We start from the raw sequence: 16139 nt of genomic DNA, 5'->3' as shown, positions 1-16139 counted from the left end.
AGATTTGTTTCTGGTCAATCCTAGAGTGGGTCGGAAACGAAAGACAGATCTTGGGATCGATATTTAATGGATAATTTTATTTTATTCGCTTTTTTTTTTTTTTTTTTTTTGTACAGAAAATATACAAAAGAAAATATTGTCAAAAAAAGATTCGATTTCGAGCTTTTGATGATCACATTTTAATACTCACTGGATTAAAGAAAAAGGAAAAGAAATGAAATGACGCCTGCCTATAAACACGGTCTTTCAAAAATGCTAGAATATAGACTGGTGAAAATTGGGTGTGCTGGCTTTATTCCAAAATTGCCGTTTTCTATCAAATTTTGAACGAAATTAATCGACTGAAATCTGTTTATCTCTCTATTCACGAGTATATGAGTATGATAATCCGTCAGCATAATTAGTTCGGTAAATGACATTTGATATATGATTTGAAAATTGAATTCGTAGATCTAGATTAAATTTTGGACCAAATCCTTTAAACAGTTGATTGTCTCTCTATCTGCCTATGTAAACGTGATAAATCAAATAACTCGAAATTAACTGAACAGGTCTATTTTAGTACATAATCTCTACTCCAAATCTGCATATTCGTAATAGGATTCAAAGCATTGACTGCTTGTCAGTTTATTTATATGTGTATTATATATATTAAAATAAATGTGATTAATTCGGTGATTAGGTATAAGTACTGATGATTATTCATGTGTGTGTGTGTGTGTGTGTGTGTGTGTGTGTGTGTGTGTGTGTGTGTGTGTGTGTGTGTGTGTGTGTTGTGTATGTTACGGTTAATGGAAATTTATATAATTACAGGTATGAATCAGAATCTATATTGACTCTACTGTCCCAAGCATGTCGTCCAACATTAGAATGAGTATACACTCGAATTCACTTTGTACTGAGCTTCGGCCAGATACTGAAATTCCAATTGATAAAACAATAATACTTTGGTTCGAATAGGTTGAATTAAAAAAAAAGGGGGGCTTCGAGATAAATGTAATTGAAAATAGTTTTTAAAAACGCACTTTTATTAGTAAACCGATGGAATTTTTTTAAATTTAATTATTTTCATAAAGAAAATACATTAGAAATATTTAAATATATTAAATCTTTAATTTATAATTTTTTGTTATAAATATTATGAAGATTCCCATTTGTTCTGAAATTCATCATTTGATGGTCCCACTCATATGATATTAAAATTTAATTAAATTTATCAATTAAATGTTAATTAAAACTCTTAAAATATTAAAATAATATATTGCCATTGAGAACCCACATACAGGGCGTTCCTAAATTCGTGGGCCGAACTTTAAGGGTAGGTAAAAAACATATGAAGACGCATTTTTTTTGTATAGCAACATGGTGTCGGAAATAAAAAGAGTAAGTGGAACAAGTGAGTGTAAGTAAGTGCAAACAAGGCGGAAAAGTGTAGTGTCTACCAGGTTTCCAATGATTCTGATATAAACTTCATTACAAAATTTTCAGTCGCCGCTGCAATTGTTCATGGAACACCTGGCATCTTCGAAACAGTATACACTAATTACTTGCTAAACGCTACTAGGCCTGTATCGATATTTGTGATGGCAAATTTATGCACTTACTCTAATATTATGCATGTAAAGAGCTTTCTCTTTATTTCCTTGGCATTTCTTGTTTTATCCGTCGAAACTTTTCGTTTTCGACCCCACATTTCTATACAAAAAAAAGAAAAAAAAATGCTTCTTTATACGTATTTTGCATACCCTTAAAGTTTGGTCCATGAATTAAAAGACATCCTGTATGTTCAAAATTTGACAACAATATCAGGAAATGAGAGAAAAACCGATAAGAAAATTCCATTTTTATGAACATGAACATATCAAGTTAAATACGAATGTGTTCAATGACATGAATAAATATTTAAAAAGTTGGTCTCACCTCTGTGAGATATCAAAAGGGACGATGACAGAAAATTCTTCTGCTTCCTGGGTCTGCCCTTCTGTCCGGGTGCCTTGACAATCGATGCAACAGTCCTTAGTGGGTGGTCATCCTCACCACCATTCACCCTGGGCGGCTGAAATTCCCCAGACAACAGTTCCATGCCGCATGGCAGCTGCAGGTGGTTTGGCATTAGATGCCCAAAGTCCTGGCACCGCCCAGGCTTTTCGCACGCACTATGCAAGCCATTGCCGGCATTGCCATTGTTGTTGACTTCTTCCTCTTTGAGGCATTGCTGCGCACAGATGTAGGGCCTCTCATACTGCAGTAGCATCTCGTAATGCGTCCTGCAGTAGATGACGTCCTCTCTCAGTCCGAAATAGTCACCCTTGGTGAGGGGCTTGTTACACGTCGCACAGGTGAAGCAGTGCAGGTGGTAGACATGCTCTCTGGCACGCATTACGAGTTCGTTGGGTGATATGGAAAGATGGCAGCGAGTGCAACGTTTGACGGAGAACATTCTGTAAACAAAAGAAAACTTATTTAATCCATATAATTGCATGGAAAATGATTAATTTTTTTAAATTAATTTTAAATTGCATTGAATGTTATTTTAATAAATTTGAATGCTTTGGGTTAGATTAGTTTGGCATTCTGTTAGCGCAGTAACAAGAAACCTAAACGTCTATTGTCCAAAGAAAATATCTACATAATAAAATCACTTAGAAGGGAAAAAAAAAAAAAAAAAAACAGCGGGAGTGACTCCCAAAAACTTTCTCGCGTAGTCTTTAATAAATCATCATGTCAGAGCACGTCTTACATGCCAATGGCGTGCAATAGTTATGAAATATTTATGATAACATTTGGCTTGGCTATATATGATAACATTTGGCTTGAATTCAGGATTTTTAATGAATCCATCGTGTTATCCTTGGCGAGTTATTTGGCGATTAATCCCTAACATATGTTAATAGTATCCAAAAGTCAAATTTTTGATATAAACACGTTTTTCTCAACCGATTGAATTAAAAATTTGACACAAAACTGTGCTTGTAGTCACAAAATCCAACGCAAATAAAAGAAATGATAGCATAACATTAAGGAAAGTAAAATCACAGGCAGGGGAGTAGTGAGAGTAAGTGAGGCTAAGGCTCAAAAAGATTTTTTTTAATTCCTTATCGTCATCAATGTGAATAGCAGAATGAGTATGACATTATTTTTTGTGCCAAATTATCAAATCCGGCTTTAAACAGTGCCATAAATACATAATGCTTTGTATTGATGGCATCCCATGAGATTGGCGCAGATGGAATTTATACTCCTTACGTCACTAATCACACTGCACGGCTGTAACACCTTTGGGAGCACCTGGACTGGATGATACCTCATCTCCCATTTTTATCTACAGTTGATCGGCGAAATGAAATTTAATAATCATTATTAATTTTACTAAAATTATATCTTCTTCTTCAGATAGCTTTTTCTTTAATTTCTATTTTGATATATTATTTCCCAGTATTTCTCTTATTTATAATTGTAATCATGTTACTGTGTTTCGTTATTATTCAAAAATAATAGTATATATGAAGGAAATAAATTGCTTTGACTGTGTTATTGATGTATCGGAGTGTTTGTTGTTACATTAAAATATACTTTGATAAAAAGAAAAGGTGATATTTATTTGTAAGCAAAGCAGTATGGTTTCTTTTATATTTGTTAGAAAAGTATTGATTTCGGATACCAACCGAAAATGACAGAATGTTAACAAAAAGATCTTAAAGCAATTTTAATTATTATTATGAACTCTAGAATTCATGACTTTTCATTGTCTTACAAATAAAAAAATTCATTTATTTTGAATACTTTCATATAATTCAGGAAAATTAACTTAAAAAATAATTTTTAATCATTCTTTTCTTAAAATTAAAAAAAAAAAAACGTGTGCTGCCAATCTCTACATTATCAATTCAACAAATCTTAGTGATACAAATCACATTATAAAAATTCTGCAATAAAAATAAAAATCTCTTCTCACTAATGTATTATTTATAATTCAAAAATATTTTGACATTATTTTTAATGATGAAACTATTCACTCAACAGCCATATTACTATTTTCCCAAGCTTGAAATTTAAATCAATTCTAGTATCACTATTACTATGCATCGGTATTTTCTACAAATTTTTATCAAAAAACATTTAAAAAAGGATTTCTAAACACTCATTGTTGTCATTTGGAACAGTCTTGTGAAGCTTATAAATGGAAATAAAAAGTTTAGCCAAATGGCTACAAGATGCACTATAGGGTTAAGTATTTGATAAGTAATAAAGTTGGGAATAATATTGTAGTCACTAAATAACATGTTTTTGTGCGCATAAAAGTAATAATATTCAGGGTATGGATACAGTGAAACATACAATGTCATTTTCTAGAGAAAATATTAGCACAAAAAAGCATAATAGGGGGAAAGAAAATGGAACAAATGAAGCCTCAAATGCAAAATTTTTTTGACTACCCAAGAGAACATTTATTATTGATTTTAAATCCAGTTTTATTATAATTACTTTATTAGTGTTCTAAGAATAGAGTAAGCTAATATGGCATTTCCATATCGCTTAAAATATATCGGCATTCATTTGCATTAAATGTAATGTTAGTTGAACTTCCAACTGTTGCTAAATCAGATACGTATATTTATAGTAAGCAATGCCCTTTTATTTTAAACCTTTGAAGTATAAGGTGGCATTAACATTCTTATAACTGCAGTTGTTCGGTAAATATCATAATCTAAATCTGTTAATCTGATAGATATCATAATCATAATCTAAATCTGTTAGATATTTAGCAGACGATTCCTTTTCAGACATTTTATAACTGCTACTATTTTTATTTTGTTAAAATATTATTAAAAAGTAAAAGCAAACGATTTTTTCTTTGATAAACATATTTTGTTAATATTATTTCGTTTATTTGTTGTATAATAGCTGATGATCCATTGTAAACCTTATGGAATCTGGCAATGTTTGTAAGATATGCTGTTATGTTGAAAGAATAAACAAGCCGATGGAATTCTAAAATGCTTGGAGTATTATTTTAATTTTAAGAATTTATGATGCTCTGCAAGCTGTAGTTTGGAGCTTAATAAAACGAGTAGTTTTCTAGAAAGCATGCAAAAGCAGTCTCAAGCAGGCCATTTTAAAGTAAATAATACTGAATTATAACTCTTCTGGAAAAGATTAGAATTATTTCAGTCTCTGCTTTTATCAGTGCGATTGTTCAATATGGGACCCAGTTATTAAGAACTGTGTCATTCTAAATAGCTTCAAAATTTCCTTTGGAACAAATTTTGTTAATTTGAAGCTGACAACATTACAATAAAAAATTTTATTTATCAAAAATTCGAATAAAAAAAGGGCTGTTTTGTATAGCAAGGAAAACGTCTGTTTATAATTAAAAGCGGTAGTTAAGATTTATTATTAATATATTTCAATTTTAAAAAATTATATAAAGTAAATAGATATACGATAAGTATTTTTAATAAACAAAGTTATAAGAATTGTAATTAAAAAATTAATAATTTAAAAACATTTGGATAAATTAGTAAGTAAATATAAATTAAGGAACAACCTATAGATTTTTCGACACAAATAGGATTCGATACAAAAATTATTACTGTATAAGATACAAAAATGTACAAGTCGGTCGAATTTCATTTGATTTAGAAATCACGAAAAACAAATGGTATCCTTTAAGTGAAGAATGATGGCATTCCAAATGATAGCATGGGAGCAGATTTTCCATGTCTCTTAACAAGATATACTCGACATCCAATCAATGATGACAAGGGTCAAAAACACCAAAACTATTATTTTATGCCCACTTTATTTATTGAAAAGGATTCAATGCAAAATTATTACTATATAAAGATACAAAAATATGTATGTTAATCGAATTCCATTTGCTTAAAAAATTTCGAATAACAACTGATATCCTTTAAATCAACAATGATGGTATTGGAGATGATGGCACGGGAGCAGATTTCCCATATTTCTTAACAAGATATCCTTGACATGCAATCGTTGTTAATCACGGACAAAGGGTCAAAAAGTCCGAACCCGCCGCAGCAATTCATTGATACATAGCCCACATTACATCGAGTGACGTTCGAAATTTAAGAAGGGGACAAAAACATGCGTTAAATAATCCCCCCTTTTATTTATTTTTATTTTTCCTAATAGGACATTCAAACAAATCACACTAGAAGCCCCAATAAACCAAAATCACAACAGCGCTTTAGGGCTTTCTCGTAGCGTATATCACTCCACAAGAGACAAGGACACTCGTTTAAGGGTATGATTAATAATACGAGAATTAATTTTTTGTACGCGCGGGAAACTTAATACGGGAACTTGCCGGGAGGGAGGAGGGAAGAGGCTACTGTCGTCAGTCGCTTGCTACTTTCTGCGCTGGAGAGATTAATCAAAGTTTTTGATCTTTATCTTTGGCAGCGAACTATCGTAAAACTTGCTGTCTTTACAGAGGGAAAAAAAAGGGAATTCTTTTAAATCATTAGAAACACGCTGTATCGCAATTCTGTTAAGAAGCTTCGAGTTGTCGCAGTTATTATTTATATGCATTTTCTTATTATTAATCTTTGAATTAGTGGCTCTGTTGGATACGGCGACACGTTGTAGCCAGCGGGCACAATATGACGGAACCGGGAAACACAATTTATCCGGCTCTTGTCTAATGAAATGTCATTATTTACAAGCTGCGCTGGAATTAAAAATCCCCCAACTGGTTTCGTAGTGTTAATGTGGTAAAAGAAGAAGATGTAATCGATGAACGGTAAGTTGAAAAATGAGAAAGGACGCATACATCCGTCTTGCTATGGCATGAAATTTAAATTACGAAAACCTGTTGGTATTTTTTTGTTTGTTTGTTTATTTTTAAAATTCTAAACTGGTAATTCTTTTTCTTCCAATTTTTATCTATTCTAGTTTCAGATAACGATAAGTGGCATTCCTTAGTGCAGATAATAATTCGGTCATATTTTGAAATATATAATTCGGTTCTTGAAAAAAGATTCAGTCACATTATGTTGAAATTTATTTTATTTATTTCTCTAATTTCTTAAAAATTCAGATCTGTCCCTTTCTTAACATTTGAAATTTTTATTTTCTTAAAAATGTGTGGTATGCTATAAAGAATTTGCTTTTTATAAAGTTAATTTGATCAATTTACACAAAAAAAAAATTCTTAAAGTATTTACTTATACAACGGAAATCGACGAATTCGGAGATAAAATGACATTATTAATTTCAAATAATCTTAAATAAAAATAATAATTTTGGCAATTCGAAATAATAAATAAAATTCCTGTTATTCAAAAATACGTTTTAAGAAAAACTAACTGGTTAGAAACTGGTTGGTCTAGAAACGAATACAGGAAGAGAAATGATAAATTTCAAACTATAAAAGGCAATAAATATTTATTTTTAATATTTCATGTTTTAACAGACAATATATAAATAATAAACAATGAATAGTAAATAAAATGATATTCTAATTTTCTTAAATTAATCATCTTAATATAGTTTTAAAAAAAAGTTCACAACTGTTTGAACGCAACAATTAATTGAAAAATCTCTTTTTTAAATCTGAAAAACTTATTTCATTAAATTAAGAAAACTATCGGAAATATAGAAAACTATCAGCACTAAAAATTAACTAGAAATTTTACATTCAATCTTTATATTAGCCAAAATAAATTCGCACTAAAAGTCAGTATTAAAAATCAACTAACAATTTTTTTAGACTTAATATTAGAAAAGATAAATTCGCACTAAAAATCAGTATTAAAAATCAACTAACAATTTTTTTAGTCTTTATATTAGCCAAGATAAATTCGAACGTTGAGCGATATTTTAGCTTTCTACAATTATGAAATTACTGGAATCAGGAAACGTTGGAATTATCGATGAAATCGAATCCAAAATGTTTGAGTTTGCGAAATTCAATTTTACCAAAGATTAACGTAATTTCTTTTCAGAAAACGAATTTTTATGCTTTTCTTATTGCATGTTATATGTGAAAGAATAAAAAAAAAAAATTTTTAACTTTGATGAAAATCACGTTTTTTCAATAAAAATACATTGCAAAACGTAAAGAAAATGTAGCAGAAAAAGTAATGCATTATTTTTTTTATTTTTCTCCTTTGATTAGCCATTTTCGTTAACTGGAATAAGAAAATGAAGAAAAGGAAAATAACCAAATAAATATTAATCAAGTAAAAAAACGGTGAAAAAACAATACAATAAATAAAAAAAAGAAATTGAAAAAGAAAGCCGAATACAAAAATTAAAAATGAGTTTAGAAACAAGACTCATTCTTTCTTTTCTATATTTAGAAGTTTATAAATCACATTAAAAAAAAAAAACTTGAAGTATGGGAATACTAAGCGGAGAGTTAAGTTTTAATTCATCCCTTTCATTTTTCCATAGTTAAAATTCTACAAGAATGTAATTAGCGTTAAAGAGTTCTGTACCACAATTTTTAATTCATTTTTAGAGTTTGAAAAAATGACAACTACTTTCATCTAATCTTGAAGTAAATTTCCTCAAGGCTGGACAAAAATTCTAGATTTTTATAAAATACATTTCAAATAATTATTCATATTGTATGTAAATTTATCATTATCATTTTATACATTAATAATTAACCATTAAGAAGTTATTATTATTTAATTTTTTTCCCCATTGATATAAACGTTTGATATTTGATTTAACGTTTGATATAACGTTGATATTATTTTTATTGATATAAACGTTATGGAATCTTGAAATGAATTACTTTTAATTTAAATTCAATGCATTACATCATTAATGTTCATCAATAATTACTCACTAATCTCAAACTCAATCAGGTGACACGTCTCGTATGTATCAATCAATTAACTGATTACTAATTACTGAAAGTTTCAAAACAATGTATTGTCATCGAGAACAAAAAGATTTAGAAACTTTCAAAATTCAAATCCATCTATAATAAAATTCTTTCCTTACAACATGAAATATATAAATATGAAACAAGACAAGTTAAACAAAAGTTGTAAAAGGTTAAAAAACCGTCAAAAACTTCTCACCTGTAGTAATCCTCCTTGCAATAGATCCGACCATCCCTTGAGAAGCAGGTGAGCTCTGAATCCAATTGCACTTTGCACTGACAACACGTGAGACAGGAGGCATGCCACTGCCGATCCACGGCCAGTAAGTAGTACCGGTCAGAAATGCCACCTCCACATCCCGCACACCGCACAGGCATGCAACGTGCGTCCGCACCCATGCTTTTGTCCACCTCAGATGTCGTACTGCCCCCGCACATCACCAGCATGGTACACTGGTCCCAATATATCCGCCACGGTGGGTTTTAAGGCTTGCCTCGCATTATTTTGCTTTGGGCCTTTTCATTCAAGCTTTCGGAAATTTTCAATGATGCGAATAAGATTTTGGTTGATTCGGTGGGTTTTCACAGGGGTTTTCATGGCAGAATTGATCTAAAATATTAAAAATTTATAAAGAATTAAATTTTTACAATTATTAAAAAAGATATTTTTAATTTAATGTTGATCAAGATAATTCATAAAATATATAGAAGATACATTCTGTGACCGAAATTCGAATACAAAGGAACTTGGCTAGTTCGAATTCGTTGGTAATTCGAACTTTTTCACTGGTTCCTAAAGTTTCGGTATATTAAAATAATATCAAAAAGGCTTCCATGATTCGAAATCAAAATTATTATAATCAACTCGAAATAAAAAATTTAAAAAAAACACTAAAGAAGGTCTTTTATTATTCGAGTCTTAATTATTCAATATTTGTCTTAATTATTCAATATTTGTCTTAATTATTCAATATTTGTCTTAATTATTCAATATTTGTCTTAATTATTCAAATATGTCCTTGCCTTGTATTCGTTCTAAATACCGCAAGTGAATAACTTTAAAAAAAATTTTAATTCAAGTCTTTTCAGATATTCAATTAAAAACATTAAAAATTTCTGATTTAAAAAAAATAAACAAATCAGAATTTTGTGAATTAAGTAGATAATTTAAAATTTCTTTGTTTATAATTCTTGCATTCAAAAATATATATATAATATTTTTATATTAAGACTGCTGCTTTTTTTTTCAAACATTATTTTTATATTTGTTAAAAAATTTTAACTATAGTTTTTTTCAACTTATTTATAATAATTACTAAAATTCATTTAAATATACGTAATTTATTAAATATAAAATATAAATAATTACCATCAATCATTTTTAATTCACAACCATTGATATCTGTTTATCTACTAATTTCTAGGTTTCATTTTGTTTTCTAATATATGAAGTGCACAAACAGATAATACTGAAATCCTCAAAACTTCGAACATGACATCCCTGTACCCAAAAAGTACATATTTTAGTGTACGTCTGCCAGTCTGTGAACACGAAAGCTCAAAAACGCTAAAAGCTAAATGGATGAAATTAGGTTTATGGACTTTAAGTGAAATCCATTAGAAGGAAATCTATCTGTCCGTTTGCTAGAATATAAGTTAACATGATGACTGCAAAACGCAAAGAGCTAGTTAGGAAAAATTTGGTATACAGGTTTAGCATATCAAATGTAGATACTTTTTTTAAATTTTAAATCAAATCTATGAAAGGTCAACCATCTGTATTTTCATATGCATGTTAAAAAGCAATCATTCATTAACGCAATAAATTAGTTCGATGAAATTCGATATATAATATTCTGACTATACCTGTCATTCCTTGTCGAATTCTGGCATTCATTGGCCAGTAAAGAGGTAACCATAATAAAAATTCTCGCGATAAATTTATTAAAAATGCTAGATTTACACCAAAGATTTATATCTCGTAATTATTGTTCACAAAACCAAGGGAGAAATTCTGTCTTAAGCCGCGTTCCGACGGCCTGTGGACTTTACAGATTGGTCCAACAATGGGTCAGGTCATAAATCTGCAACTGACCCATTGTTGAACCAATCCCGCCTGTGGACGCGATCCAGAGCTTCCCGCAAATAGTCGGTAAACTAAACAGACATCAAGGAACCCCGAAAAACCACAAGAGAGGGGAAAGTGTGCCTGTCTCCAAGACGCGTACAGGTCGTTGGAACGGGGCTTTACCCAGAGTCCATAATTTTATGGGTAGGTAGAGAGATAAGAACTTTATAGGAGAATACGCGAAAATGTTTCAGAGGGATCACTACCCCCCCCCCTGGTTTTGATATAATAAAGACATTCCATATTCCTGAATCATATATTGTACCATTTCATACCAATAATATAATTTATTTCAAGCATAAAACAGATGATTAGATATGGAACAGTATACTACGACTAATAAATAAATTAACAGATGGGCAAATAAAGTGATGAACAAACATAACTTCTGAAACCAATTTTTTATACTCAAATGAATTAAAAACAAAAATATTCTTTAAAAAATATCGTGGTTATATTTCATAATGATTATCATAATGGTTCCTCCATATATGCACTATACCGAAGATTGTTAGATTGTTACAGCTTAACGTAAAAAGCACTTTCTGCTCACGCATCTTGTTAATTAAAAAAAAAAAAATTCTAATGCATGGTATTTGTTTTCAAAGTTAAAAATACATAATATTTAGAAAATAATTTTGATACAATTTCACGAGCAATCTATAATTCACTTTATAATTCTTTTTTCATCTCCATTAACTAAATAGAGAGTAGAAAAATACAGAATGGATGATTTTGTATTCATATACATTTTCTGTTATTCAAATACTTTATTTTGACAAAATATTTATTCGTAATACTTTATCAAGTGTTTCGGTAAAACAAAATTAATAAAGGAATTGTAATTGTTTGGGGAAAGAATAAATTTCTGGAAAGAAAATGAGTGACAATAAAAGGATACGACACCAGCATAGAAACTAATTCATCCATTTCTTTTAAAGGTTTATGCAGAAAAAAAAAATTAATTTTTATTTTGAATAAAGAAAATTCCCAAAGGATACTTTTGTTTTACAGGAAAAAAAAAGTATTTAAAAAAAGGACATAAGGAATAAGAGAAAAAAATGTTAGAAAAATAATACAAAAAAACAAAGGGGGTGGAGGACATGTAAGAATATTTACAAATGTCTTTAAAATGTAATCGGATTGTCTGTCTTTTTTAAATTTGTGGTTGTGCAAATAATAAGCATTTCATTTTCCTTTTTGTCTTTTCCTTTTCACAGTTAAAAAAAAGGGGGGGGGGTTCCAATTTCTTTTTATTTTATAGAAAAGAAATGTTCATTTTCTTTCAAACTATGAGGAAAAGTATTTTCAAGTTTCTTATATAGAAAATGTGTATTTGAAGGCTCGTTTAATTTTTTGCTCAATTTTTTTATACTAAACTAGGGGTCTTCGCTCGCCAACCCCTAATGTAGTCTTGGAATCATGCATGTCTTCATGTTAGTGGTGTTTCCTGAGGGATTGATTTCCACCCTTCAGGCAATAAAAATAAATGGGAAGAATTCCTTTAACATCCGAATCATAAAAATGTTTTAAAAAATCAGCAGCAATTTTAATAATAAAATATTATACAACTTTTGAAATTTATAAACAATAAAATTTTAAATAACCTAGATAATTCATAAATTTTTTAATGAGAATTTTTTATTGCTTTTTTAAAATTAAATATCAATATTTACTAGAAGAGTATCTGAGTGAATTAAAAATTCTTTAAAAGTTCTTCACATACAATATTCATAAACAGAAAAGCTCAATTTGAAATTTAAAATATATATTTGTAGCATCAGTTAAAATTCAGAAGAAATCACTTCATAATTTTAACTTTTACAGCAAAAATAAAGAATTAAAATATGAAATTTAAAAAATCTAAGCAAATGAAATAAACACTTTCTAAAAACCGTTAAGTCTTTTTTTTTTTTTTTTTTTTGTATTATTTCTTCATCTGATTTTGCTGGATACTCCATTATTAATTTAAAAAAACAAAACAGGGTTAACACGTGTATTGCTTACGTATTCAGACAACTGTTAGCCGAGACGTAAAATTTGATTTGTTTGTTTGTTTGAATGAGGGGGATATAGGGATTTTTAGCTACAAAGGTGAGACGAAAAATTTCCGTTACTCAAAAAAATGGTAAATAAACCGGAAGGCTATTCATAAGCGTTGCCACAAACGGTGTATCTAAAAGTAGAATTAACAAATAATATTGCTTTAAACTCATTAACTGTTAATTTCATATTAATTAAAGCTTTGTTTTTCTTAATTTGCCGTCATATCACCCTCAAGTGCAATAAGAATATTTACTATGGCGTAATAAATATTTTCACTAAATGTTTGGAAAAATACTGGCAAAACAAACATCAAGTATCATCGGTCAGGTGACTCGCTATCTGCCAATCACAAAGCGAATAAAATGTTATGTCTACATTAATTTTTTATATATAATAAATATATAATAAGAAGTAGAAAATAATATTTAATAAAATCCAATTAAATAAACATTACAAAAGTAACAATTTCTGTTGTGTAGCCAATATGGAGTACTATAAAAATTTATAAATTTTTTGACTAAATTTTTTTTTTCCATTTTAAACTTTTTTGCTACTTCGTAGCTGAAATTTTATTAAAATACGAAATAAAATTAATAAAAATAATACGATTGATGTGAAATATAAAATAAATAAGAAATTGATTTAAAATAATTTTTAGAGTTTGGAAATAAAACATATGGAATCCAGAGGATTTTTCTTTATAGAACATTTATTTTTCAAATACTGAGAAATTTATTAAACTATATTTTTTATTATTCATATATTTCTCAGAGGAAAAATTGACATGGAAATATTCCAAACTCATAAATTTGATTAAGCAATAATATAAAAGGTAGTGGTGCATGCGTGTTTAAAAATTGCAAAACAAACTACTTAACAGGGCTAATTGTAGTAACTTCTTGAATAATAAGTTCTGAATGAGAAAGAATTCAAAATTTTAATTACAATTTTCAATGAAAATTTACCGATATACTATCTGTCTTTCTCAATACCTACTGACCAGATAAAATTTTTATATCACTATAAAATTCAACAAGTTACATATTCATTTACGTCAGTTTTATTTTCAAACAATATTTTTTTCTAATTTCGATACATTTTTAACTATATTTTATAACAATATGTTTCGTTATTTTAGTAGCAGAATGTAAAAGCACTCTCATTACGGCAACATCCAATACATATTTTACATGCATATTATAAAATTACGAGAAATTTTTTTTAAAATTAAAAATAGATTAATAACGCCTATATTATACGATATTTTGGAAAGAATTCTAATTCAAAGAAGTTTATCAATTTCCTTTGATTACATTAATGTTATTCTGAACGTAACATGCACCGTTTCCATTACCTGTTAGAATAGCTAAATTGATATTTTAAAATATTTAAAACCTAACATTAAATAACAAAATAGAAAGAGTACTTGCAAATTAGGTTTGCAAAAGATTTTTAAGAATTTTTGAGATAAACTACTTTTTAGCAAGTTAATTGGACACAACAATGATTTAAATTTTTTTTAAAATTTTATCCTAGATTCTATAAGAATCCTCCTAAACAGAAAATTAATAAAAATTTGGTCTCTGAATGTGTACAGTTTCAAAACAAGACAAGAAATGACATTAAAATTGTTTAAACAATATTTTACAGTTTTGATATATAAAACATAACAAATAGACAGTAAGAGCCTTAATGAATAAAATCAGAATAAGTATATGTAATATTTTTAAATGATAATTTAAATAAATAAAAAGTTATTTCAGTAAAAGAATCTTGAATATTATAGAATATTGAATATTATTGAAAAAATTATTTTAATAAAAGAAAAATAAAACTATAAAATAAGTGGTATCAAGTACACGAATCTCACGAGTTCCATTTTTTTTACATGATATAAAGATATTTAATGCTTTTTAGGAAGTGGGGGGAAGGGGCAGAATAGAATCCATTGAATAGCACAAAACCCATTCAATGAGTGATGTGTCTTAAAAATTTTCTTTCGCTAATGAAATAAGATATGGGCTTTTTAACTAGCAAAACCAACTCAGAAATAAAAATATATATTTTCGTAGTTCTGATTTTTTTTCCTTTGAATTACCAAAATAAATACGAATGATATACACTATATTTGATATTTTAACATTTCTTAATAAGTTTACCACAGAAAAATTCAAATTACCAACGAGCTCTTATTAAAACCAATCAAATTAGCCTCCATTTCATAAACGCAGATATATAATAAATTTTCCATAAAATATCCTACAAACCTTTCCAAAGAGAGGATGTCGTGAAGCGAACGCACTCTCTGCCTGTCAGCAGAGCGTTTCATTCAATTTTCCTGACGACGAAGCGAAGGAGAAATAAAAGAAGAACGCACGCATCGATCAGATTTCGATATTCCACCCGTTGACAACATTATGTTTAAAAGAAACACGATATGACAAATGATTTGTGTCCCGATGAGAAACTTATAAGGAGCGAAGGGCAAGCACTGACCTTTTCACGTCTTTGAAACGTGAACCACGGCCACAATGGAGATGCGCTTTGCCTTCATAAAGGAAAAAAAAAAAAACGAAGCTTCTGTTTCATTTTTAAAAAAAACCAGCAGTAGTGGTTTCCCAAAAATCTTCTCGGATATTCTCTAATAAAAGTGTTATCGCAGAGAACGCTTTACGTGGCATTGACGGACAATCTAAATCTACAGATTTAGAGTAAATGTCGAATACCAAATTTCATCTATTTGGAACAAATCGTTTTTGAGTTATCTTCATCACAGATTGACAGACGGACATTTTCCTAAAATGTGTTTTTCGTAACCACGGAGGTCTAAGGTTTGGAGATACGTCAAATCCTCGAGTTCGAATTTTTTTGATAATTACTGTACTTTCTCTATGTATACGAGAAAGAGATAAAATACTTAAAAATTCTTTGTTTCATTTCATTAGGATTTAGGGTTCTCTTCCCTCCCCCCTCCCATGTGAATTAAGGTAGGCGACTAAATTGGAGGGTCGATTTTCTTTATTTAATATTCTTGATGTTTACCCAAGTTTCTTTATAAAACCCTTTTTTTTTTTTTTTTTTTTTTTTTTCCCAAGTCTA

General features: G+C 29.1%; 1 protein-coding gene across 4 annotated transcripts in view; it reads right to left on the bottom strand.

The window, feature by feature from the left end:
* The window catches only part of LOC129981961 (LIM/homeobox protein Lhx2-like), a 161124-nt gene that overhangs the window by 25006 nt on the left and 119979 nt on the right, over positions 1-16139 (bottom strand). For 3 of the 4 annotated variants that reach the window (XM_056093037.1, XM_056093038.1, XM_056093035.1), the window contains exons 2-3: positions 9066-9476; positions 1921-2441 (exon numbers count right to left, since the gene is read on the bottom strand). In XM_056093037.1, the coding sequence (XP_055949012.1) occupies positions 1921-2441; positions 9066-9313 (769 nt within the window). In that variant the 5' untranslated portion in view covers positions 9314-9476. Of the gene's footprint in view, positions 1-1920; positions 2442-9065; positions 9477-15307; positions 15380-16139 lie in introns of those variants that run through there. The other variant, XM_056093036.1, reaches the window with a different exon arrangement.

This window comes from Argiope bruennichi, chromosome 8, assembly GCF_947563725.1.
Source record: "Argiope bruennichi chromosome 8, qqArgBrue1.1, whole genome shotgun sequence".
Lineage (NCBI taxonomy): Eukaryota > Metazoa > Arthropoda > Arachnida > Araneae > Araneidae > Argiope > Argiope bruennichi.
This window is presented reverse-complemented; position numbering and strand designations above follow the sequence as displayed.